Source organism: Saccostrea cucullata, unplaced genomic scaffold (genome assembly GCF_032062105.1).
Source record: "Saccostrea cucullata isolate Sc308-1 unplaced genomic scaffold, CSIRO_AGI_Scuc_v1 ctg737, whole genome shotgun sequence".
Classification (NCBI taxonomy): domain Eukaryota; kingdom Metazoa; phylum Mollusca; class Bivalvia; order Ostreida; family Ostreidae; genus Saccostrea; species Saccostrea cuccullata.
The window spans coordinates 1-11,206 of NW_026922997.1; the positions used below are offsets into that span (position 1 = coordinate 1).

Here is an 11,206-nt window from a genome sequence, read left to right on the forward strand (position 1 = left end):
AAATCTATGAGGTCTGGTTATTACCTTACAAATGCAACACCATCATCAGAATCAAATTGTTGAGCAGTTTAATGCGTTCCAGATCAATTAACTGTATCGTGACTAGAACGAAAATTCATTGTTAGAAGGAGCAGTAACCCACCCATCCCCACCCCCTACAAGTAAGCGGATGTTTCCATATACTGTAGCAAAACCACTTTCAGAAAAAAATCCGCGCTATCGGTGAAACATTTAGAGGAAACAAACAGTATTCAAGCTTTAAGTACTTTAAACAATACTAATTTGCTACAGATTTTTCACACATCTCCAAGGTTTCAGAGTGGGATCAGGTGTCATGGAGAATTTAGCATCTCCTTACAACGGATCACTTCAACCGTGTCGTCCTTGTCATGATGGGAATTAACGAAAAATTCCGTCGACACCTCAGTGTGGAAATAATGGACAAAAAAAATTAGCATCATAAACGTCAGTCAGCATTTAAATTAATATTAAATTGTATTTGCTGACATGGTCATTGTATAGACTATAGAATAAAATGACGACTTTAAACGAGACTACTGGCCTCAGGATCATGAAACGTCTTAAGCTTAAGTCAAAATATTCATGCTGTAATAGAATTTTGATAAAGTTAAGTTGACAAAAATTAAATTGTATTTGAATATTGCTTTACAAAAGTGTTGTTATTTCCAAATTAGGGATTTGATCAATAAGTAATTAACGTTTTACAGGCAATTAAAAATTTGACTTAAGTCTAAGTCTGTTTCATGATTCTGAGACCTGATTTTTTTTGTTTCATCAATAATGTCTGAACAATTTTCAAAATGCAAGTGAAATTGATGAATGCTGCAATGTCATCTTTATAGAACAAATGTCCTCAATCTAATACCCCATTCATACGACAAAAATTTACTTATGTGTGCAAATTTACATATGAGTAAATCTACACACGTAAGTAAAAGTTAATTTGCTATGCGTTCAGACGAGATTTATGTGCTGTAAGTAAATCCTCATATTTTCATAAAAACTAAGGAGATGGACAGATTCATAATTAATTTTTATAGAAAAGGGGTATTTCCTTATTAATTGGGTATATAAGATTTAAGTTTAAGACTAACTTTTAAATCTTCCTCAAAGAAACTGGGGAAGGGGGGGGGTCCGTTCCTCTTATTTCTTGGTACAACTTAATTAATGACTACAAGGAGAAAGAATGGTATAAGAATATTTACTTTTTTAAGCTTTAATTGAAGCAAAATGACATTATCGTCGTCCTGAGCATTATTGTTTTCTTATAAAAAGCTATATATTCGATTGTACAGAAACATTTTAAAAACTTTTATTTTGGTTTAACCATAAGGGTTTAAATTTAAATACAAAGTAATTATAATAACACAATTTAATAGCAAAATAATTTTCTTAAAAAATACAGGCCATATTGCTTTATTGTTGGAAAACATTTTGGCTTCTGTATGGAAGAGCATTTGGGTGTAAAGAAAAATGTGACTTGCCATCTACTCGGCAGAACTAGTAGGACCATTTAAAAATTTGTTTGCTGTTGGGAAATCTACAGTACATCAAGTGTGCGAGGCAATTTTAAAATACATGTATATGCTTGAATATTACATAATTATTTCTTTCAGTATAATAAAAAGGATGAAAAAAATCTAGCAGTGATCGAACTAAAAAATCTTTGAACAATACAAATATGTTAAAAGGAAATTAACATGAACCTCTGGACATTCATGAGATCAGGTGCCAAGGAGGTTACTTACAAATGCTTATTTTCAATAGTTTATTGAAATTCCTGTAACATTAACTTTTATATGAGTAGCTTGCCTGAATGAAAAACAGAGAAAGGTAGAAGAAAGTCATTCTAAAGAGCTAAACGGTAATGGGACACGAGCGATTGATGGAATGCATGTCCCTATCATTGTTCCGGAACATTTCCAAGAACTTGAATAGTAAGGACACTACTTATTGATCCTACATGGCACTTGTTTGCGACCACAGCTATATCTTTAGAGACATATATAGGTTTGCCAGGAAGGGCACAATTAAGATGCCCTCGTTTTTTGCAAATTCGAAAATTTATCACGGAGGGGATAATGGCTCCTTGTTTAATTGTTTTGCTTTCTAGCCACCAAGTCGCCCGCGTGTCGCAGTGGACAGAGCGTCCGCTAGAGTGTTGCGAAGGAGTTGATCCTTACATTGCAGGTTCGAATCCCATTGTTGGACTCGGAGACCGGTCCTTCGGATGAGACCGTATATACACCGAGGTCCTGTGTCGCAGTAGGTGCTGGCATGAAAAAGATCTCTCCCTGCTCAATGGCCCTGAGTGCCGAGTATATGACAAAATTTGCAGCTCTCCATCAGAAAGTGATAAGTGAAAAATTCTCGAGAAGGACGTTAAACAATATACAATCAATCAATCAATCTAGTCATCATGTTTACAGACTAAAATTTTACACGTCAATGCATACACAATCGAAACAACACTTAAAATGGAAATTCATAAAATAAACAAAACCAAATACATACATAAGTAAATATGCTGCGTGTTCATACTACAAAATTTACACACATGAACTAATAATTTGCTACAAAGTGTATGCAAAATTTAATTTGCACCTAGTCCTGACCAGGTGTAAATTTACTCAACTGTGCAGAATTTGCATTTAAGTATATCAGTTCATACGACAAAAATTGCACATGTGAGTAAATTTACTCATGTGTAAAAAATACTGAGGTATGCAAATCATGTCGTATCAATGGGGTATTAGACAGGCATCATGCATACATACTGTCATGCTTTCCATAATATTTAGCAATTATATGACGAAGCGGATGGACAAATTTGACTTCCATTTCCAAAACGTTATCTGTGCGCTGAGGCAGGCAAGTATGGAGTTAAGAATCTCATACCTTTTCGGAGTGTCAAACCTCTTATAATTATTTTTGCGATACCAGCTCTGTAAAGGCGGGATGAGAACACCCGTAAGATTGACTTTTCAAACTTTAAATGCTACAATTCTGATCCACTCCTCACTCATTACATGTAACTGCCTTAATAGATGACGTTTAACGATGCAAGTATGCTTCAAATACGTAAAACTGTATATTGCGATCAGTGTATCACATATAACTTATAAATGCTAACTTTTTATATAAATATAATCCTTTTTTCTTTCAGTATATGAAATCATGTTCTATAATTGATGACCGTCAAACAAAAACCACCCTTAAGTCAAAAGTTTGACATTTTGAGTTGTTGAGTGATCTTAATAGACAATTTTCTCCTCTTTCTAATGATGTATAACATGTCATTGTTCAAAGACTAAATATTAGTGAAATTTTTGAAATAAAAAATACAAATTATTCGTCAAGACGTCGTGTTTTATCGGATGTCAATTATTTTGTTATCACATTTCCATGGCTGTGTTGTAAAAACTGCACAAGAAAATTCACCTCGGACAACAAATGACATATCATAAGTGATTTTAATTTAATAATTGTTATTGTTCTTTTTTATGATCGATAATTTTAGCATATTAGAAGAACAGTAAGGTTTTTATCACCCCCCCCCTTAAAAAGAGACACGAGATGTTTTGTTTCTTTTTTTTACAATCATTTTTGTCAGTTTATTGTTCATTTTAAAGGAGGAGGTTTATTGTGCCTTACATGCCCTTTATCTGTTTATATAGTCTATGCTCGTAAAATCTCGACGGAAAACTCAGTTTCATCTAATACTAGAGACTTTTATACACCCCCTTTGTCCTTGTGGGGTTTTTCCAGAATGAATTTATTCTTTTTTGGAGCAGTTTGAGGAACAGATTCGATCGCATCTTTCTACAATGTATTAATCTCGCACAAATGGCCTGAAGAGCTCTATCAAAGTAATTTTCCTCTCTAACCCTGCATTAAAGATGCATATGATACACATTGCTGAAATATAATTTATACGCAGTGAACGTCCAGTAATTGGAAGCCCCTCCCCCCTTTTTATGTTCTGCAAATGTGCACATGCATATAGGAAGTAACATTTTTGACTGATAGCAAGTCTCCATGATTAATAAATATCTGTTTTAGGAAAAGAATTATTTAAAAATAATTGACAATGTGTTTTTCCTGCTTGATTAATTGTAGACGACAATTTTGCTAAAATTAAGACAATTAAAACCGTACCTACATGCGTTTTTATGTCAGCTATGCAGATAAAAATGCAATACCAGGATTGAATTCGTAATTTGCAGTGAGGCTAGTGTCCATATCTTTTTCATGAAAAGATAATATTATCAGGATGAAGATTTCCGCACAGGATAAAGTTTTTAAAACGTAAAATTTAGACTGAGGCATAATTCTGTTTTTTCCTTCAAGCACGCGTTTCGTGCACCAGGTGTTCATTTCTAAATATTTATCCACTGACTATATCCACTGAATATTTTCTCCTATATTTCTTAAGAAAACCCACTGCGTTAATCACTGCATGAACTACATTAGGCATGTCACCTGTACAGATTTCTTAATCAGTGGCTGTTCCATCAATGAAACGTATAATTAATACAATAATTGAACTTTTTAATCCTTCTTTAAGTACCAGTCCGTGTAAAAATCATGCAAAAGTGATATTTGAGAGATACACTCAGGTTCTCAGAATTCAATGATTTTCCACACATTGATTTCTCTTGACCTATGATCCATGTATGTAAAATAAAAAATGTGTTAGATCATGGTTACTATGGAAACCTGATCAAAGTAATTTCCTTAGCAACCAGTCAATTTTTCTATTTGCAGGCACTGAAAATTACTGATCTTTAAAGCCTGATATTATGTATAAAAACTTTAACAATAAATCTCACTTATTGGTATGATAAAGACACACACTATATTTGTTTAAAACACACAAGACATTGATATTTTATCTGAAGCTAGTACTATGGTAGACATTAGAATATATGTATGTTTTTGCATTTTTGCTGATTCAGCATTTTCCTTGATTTTGACAATATTCAAGGTCAATTTAAAAAAAAATACCAAGCTAATACAGATTTTGCATGACTTTCACAGAAAAGTAGAGAGCTGTCTCTTTTACAGATTGACTTTGAAAGCGTGGGTTTTTTGAAAAATCCTATTCGTTGCCTAGCAACAAAATTGGATGTTTTGATAACTAAAAAGTGAAAAATGGTAAGGGATTGGGTCAAGAATCTTATCAATTTTATCTTTTTGTGGCAGTTACAATTTTTCAAGTAATAGAAAATAACTCTCATACAGTATAATTTTAAAACGAAAGAATAATTTACAATTATTAATCTCCATGGCAACAGGAATTTTTTCCCTAGCAACAATGCAAAAACAGTTTCAGTGCCTGCAAATAGAAAAATTGGCTGGTTGCAAAGGAAATTACTTTGATCAGGTTTCCATAGTAACCATGATCCAACACATTTTTTATTTTACATACATGGATCATAAGTCAAGAGAAATCTATGTGTGGAAAATCATTGAATTCTGAGAACCCGAATGAATCATCTTTTGCATAATTTTTATATGGACTGGTACTTAAATGATTATTTAAACAGATGTAAATATAAACAATGAAATATCTTTCTTTGTTTGTTATTACTGGAATTAACGGTCGCAGCTATTGCAGAAAAAAATTACATAACCCCCTTACGCGGGTTATGTATTTTTTCTGCAACAGCTTCTTCCGTTAAGTCCAGTAATAACAAACAAAGAAAGCATTTAATTGTTTAAATTAGAAGGAAATGAAATATGAGGCATTGTCACATGTACACTTTTAAATACGTATAAGCGAAATTTTTAGCGATGATTTAATTTTAGCATTATTAGCGAAGGTGCTAAGATCGGTAAAATTGAATATCGTTAAAAATTAATTGCGCTATATTTGTAATAGCTTCTTAGTGAGCTTTTTGAAATAGCTAAAATTACATCTTGCTAAAATGACATACCCATTTTTAAGGACAAATCGCCAAATTTGCGTCGATCTCGCTAAAATTTCCACTTATACGGTAACACCTGATTTCGGCTATAGAATCTCAGAAGTTTTCCTAAAATACACCTTCGGAAACAATGACCAAAATATACAATCCTCGCACATTAATTCTGGACAGATGCGGATTGAGAGTGACATGAGAAAATTCGTGCAAAAATCATTGAAACAATTCCTCTTGAGAAAGAGAATGAAAGAAGGAGAGGGAGCATTATATGTACATGTACTAAGTACATGTTTACAATACATGGTACATGGTCAAATATGTACTCCAAAAACACTGTAGATCAACTTGTCATACATGTACATGCACATGGAGTGGAATCGAAAGTGCATAAGAATAGTCCAGTGCATAATGCACCTGTTGTAAATCTGTTGAGTGGGGATGCAGCGGGTTGTACAAACAGCCTTGAATATGGTATGTCTAATTCCTGCGGGCATATCTCCCCCCACCACCACACACACACACACACAAAATAGGATTTTCGAGTTTGGGCATTTTTTTTGCTTGTCAACTTTTTTTCCGGTAAGTTATTATTTTTCTTTGGTTATCCCCTTTTCAAAAACGATGCTACGTCACTGTACAGTTGTGTAATTGTGGTTTGATTGGTTGATTAAATGACACATTAAAATAGCTTAAATAGAGTTATTAGTCCCATGCTAATATTTCATCAGTTTCAAGTTTTATTTGAATCAATTTAATTAGTTTTATTTCTATAACCTAATCAAAGTATAATATATATCCACCCTAAACCATGTAGACTAGTACTGTGATACAACACAAATTAGAGATTAAATGATTTCATTTTTATGATAATTTCTCATCTTTTCCTAAAACATGTAGGCAGCATTCGTCTTTGATTAACTGATCAAAGGATTCACAATTTTGCATTATCATTCCAACAGATTAATTTTTTTTTTAAATTGTCAAAATTTGTTTTTTAACTCTTCTTAGCAAATATTTTATAGAATAAGTAATTAACAGTTCCTACATTCCCCTCTGCAAATAAGATAAAGACAGATACCGAAATTTTTTTTGGAAGAAGTGGGGGGGGGGGATTCTAGACAATTGACGAGCAATAAAAAAGGGAAACAAAACGAACATTTTCATTTGTTATAGTAAGCATCCAAATTATACCAAGGGCTTTGTTTTCCAAATTCAATTATATACTAATAAAATATAAAATTATATTTCTGTGACCCGCCTTCCCGTTTCTTCATGTTTGTTTTTGAATTTTGGTACATAATGCTGTTTAGTTTGCAATAAACTTACATACCTTTATATGAAATCCAACGCCTTGGCTTTACACTTTGATTAGGTTCTATGCTTTTTATCATTGATATATAAATGTTAAATAAATAGTGAAAATAATCATGTTGAATAAGAGTAGATATGTTTTCTTTTTGTTTCTGCCCTAGTCTCAAGATAATATGCGATTTCTCCCCCCATGTTTGTGTTTTAGAAGTAAAAAGAAAATGCTCCTCGAAGATGAAAATAAAGGCGAAGATCGTGGCATTTGCTACTTCAAAGGATTTTCACCTTCAGTTTGCTGTACAGTGATTTGTAAATCATCATTTCTTTTTCATACTAAACATTGGGCTTCAGTAATTACACTTACGACTACTCATTATGTTGTTTAGTATAGGCATTTACTGTATGAAGAAATAATATAATTAATTTGCAAAATGCGGCAAACATTTATGACGTCAACTTTAGCGCTCGTTTTCTCGATAACGTCATAATGCAGATAAGGGTGGTTTTCGCTTATCTACGTACCATGTCAACGTACCATGTCAACATGAAAAGGTAAGGATAACGAAGAGTGATCGATATAAAAAAAAACCACACAAACAATAAATTGTATACAGGACATAAACACAAATTCCATCAAATTGCAGAGGTGGGATCGGATGCCTAGGAGCAAAACTATTGAGCATCCCCTTCTGACCAGATGCAGCATCCATGAGTCCTTTGATATAGATAGGTAGATTTCAAATTAATTATAAAATCAAATGCCTAACAATTGGCATAAAACACTTAAGATTAAATATGACCCAATAATAGCTATATTTGCTAACAAGGTTATTATGTGGATCTTCGTTCTTACAGAATGCTTCCTTTATACGATGGTGACATCCATCTTACAAATTAATCTCTAAGTAACCTGTATTTGTTCACAAACAAATTAAGAGCAATCTATTTAACATCTACTAAGATGAGAAATACAATATCAGAACATTTGCAAAAATTGTTCCATGTTTGCTTGATCTTTGATGGACATCACTTCCATCAACAATTTTCGAATAATTAGATCTGTGTAATCATAAATAAATGTGTTTTGAAATAATAGCGAGCGACAACGCCTGGGCAAAGAGAAAATTCGGACTTCCTCAGAATTTTTTTTCAGCAGTAATTTTGACCCACAATGCATCGCTTCGTATACAGACTGAAACCACGTTCTCGCAAGAATAATGATAAAAGTTAAAAGAAAAATAAACTTGCCTTGATTTAATGAATTTATCTTGCCGAAAATAGTCATAAACTGATTGAAATCAGCCCTGTTCAGGCTTCGGTTTGGTAAAGCAACATGCAAACGACGTCATGTGACGTCAGAGTCTTATATGCACCGAATGTCAAGTGCAGTTTGACGAGTCCGATTTAAATGAAAACTGGATAAGTTCTGCGCTCGCCCTAACGGTCGCACCGTCCACATATTATGTTCCATACACAAATCTTTTAATTAATCATTCCTTAATATTTTGATCAGTTTCTCCCAAAAGTCATCATAAGCACAAGATTCTTCGGGATATTCAATAAAACAGTCTTTCTTCACAAGGCTCATAACTTTACTAGGATAGCCACTGTTGTACACTTCCGGTAACAAGATCAGAATAACAAAATCTGTGCTTCCACGATCCTTGATTTCCTCCACTTTAGCCATGTTGAGCTCATAGTCACGCCATTTTGACTTAAGATATCTCTTGGAAACAATACCTAGAACCTTTTTACTTTCATGAATTCCAGTCATAATAGAATCCACTTTAGACAAGCCTGGGAGATAATCCCTGTCTCTTACAAGAAGTCGTAATCCAGCGTTAGTTTCAAGCCGGGGTATGATATCTCTCCGCACAAATGTTCTCTCCATTCCAGCATAAGATAGGAAGACATAATATCTATAGTTTAAATCTGTAGAATTATAATTAGCATGTTCGTCCCTAACTCGCAATTTTAGTTTAGTTTTGTAAATAATGTAACGAATCTTCCATCGGTTTCTGACCAGTAAAACTACTGTCAACAAGCTTATACATACAGCAAGTGAAACAGAGCCTGCTAAATACCAAGTCAAAAATGACCTACAATTGCTCTCTAAAATAGAAATGGACCGATCCAGATTTTGAAATGAAAATTTCAGTTTTTCTGGCGAGCACTGATATTGCTGAATATTTACAAAATTAGCTCTATTAATCCTTAACCATTTAAGAAATTTTTCATTATCACAGGAACAGCCTAATAGATTACCAGAAAGATCTACGATTAACTTAGATCTTTGAAAGGCATTCAACAAATGTTCGACTAATTTAATTTAATATAATAAATTTGTCATATGATCAATTTTTAAATTCCATCTTAATATTTGGTTGTCACTGATATTTAAATACTTTAGCATCGAAGAATTTTTCAGCAGTAAGTTTGGAAGTTTGGAAATTCTACAGAACGGAATATCTAAGTTCTCAAGGGATAAAAAAGACTTAAACGTATCTCCCAATACATCTTTCTCCAGATCTTTGCCAATGTCATTGTGGGATAAATTTAAATTCTGAAATTGTCCTCCATCATCAAGTATGTATGGGGATAAGTAGGATCAAAAATTGTTCGAAATGTCCCATATTATTTTGGTATTTGTTTGTTGTAAATAAAGAGGACCTTCCAAATAGTACACAACGTTATCCCGTAAATTCACAATGCGGAGATTTGGCGCAAAGATGAAAGCTATATTAACTTTCCCATGAAGTCGACTAGAATATGCATATATTTCTTCTAGATTTTTTGGAAATATAAGAGTCACGTTTGTACTAGTGTCGAGGTCTTTTGGAGTTTGGTGATTTAAAACTTCTTGGCAATTGCAAACAGCATCATTACACAATTCAGTCTTTTCTTTACAATAATTTTTAATGGCATCAAGGGGATTTGGTGGATACCTCTGAAAACTTACATTGAATACTCGCAAGTTTTCCATCGTGCTAAATTCTGGCCGAATTGTCATTTTGTTTTCAGCCACCGATAATATCTTCAAGGATTTTGGAAGATTTCGTAAAACTCCCCGAGCAAAATATTTCAATCGGTTACTGGCTACAAATAATTCAGTAAGGTTAGTGTCTTTGAAAGAAAGAAGATGATGACATTTTATTTCTGTTCCAACTACGGCTTCACAATTAATTCCATTAATACTCAGAGATTGTATCTGAGTTTTGTTCAAATTATATGTTACATTTGGCAGGGACGCAAACTCTAGCTGGCAATTGAAGGAAATATTAAGATGTTGTAATTTTGGCATGATGCTGAATGCTCCCTCATCTATATCCTTTACATTGCAGTAAGCTATATCCAACATCTGAAGAAATGGAACATTTTTAAACATTTGCAAATCAGTAGAATCGAGATAGGAATTTCCTACATTCCCCGACATATCTAAAACTTTAAGATTCCTTAAACGCAAGAAACTTTTTAAAAATTTTGTGCTTGCCATCCCATTCATTTTTATTATTGAAAGAAAATACAGATTTGCGAAACAATCTCCTGGAAAGACTTATGTTATATTGATTGACACTGTTTCGTTTTATGTTCAGTACTTCTAAGGACTACAATCCTTTTAAAAGGTTCCCAAACTTTGAATATTTTAACTGATTTCCCTCTAGGTTCAAAAACCGAAGTCTTGCTAAACGTTCGAAAGGATTTCCATCAACAGTCGTTAAGTTATTTTCAGATAAATCGAGATATATCATCTTTTCTGGCAGTTTTGTACTCTTTGACTTGGTAGCCCTGATCTTGTTTTTACTGAGGTTTAACCAAGTAACGCTGTCATTCATAACTGGTATAGCAGTAAGATTCCGTTTTGAACAATCCACACGAATTCCATTCTCGTATGAAAAACAATCACACTCAATACTATCAAACCGACAAGAAGTAGTTTCCCCTGCATCCAT

General features: G+C 33.3%; 1 protein-coding gene across 1 annotated transcript; it reads right to left on the reverse strand.

The window, feature by feature from the left end:
* Window positions 1–8,409: 8,409 nt before the first annotated feature.
* On the reverse strand, window positions 8,410–11,206 carry LOC134262906 (toll-like receptor 4). Its single transcript, XM_062745227.1, has 2 exons — window positions 11,026–11,206; window positions 8,410–9,575 (listed from the first exon to the last, which is right to left on the reverse strand). The coding sequence occupies exons 1-2, from the start codon at window positions 11,204–11,206 to the stop codon at window positions 8,743–8,745; spliced, it is 1,014 nt and encodes a 337-aa protein (XP_062601211.1). The 3' UTR covers window positions 8,410–8,742.

What these genes read in the sequence shown, in the direction of transcription:
- LOC134262906 (XM_062745227.1), bottom strand. Translation starts at nt 11,206, where the DNA reads ATGGATGCAGGGGAAACTACTTCTTGTCGGTTTGATAGTATTGAGTGT. An exon ending in CAGGGCTACCAAGTCAAAGA is followed by an intron (nt 9,576 to 11,025) that starts GTACAAAACTGC and finishes AAATTAAATTAG; the next exon opens with TCGAACATTTGTTGAATGCC.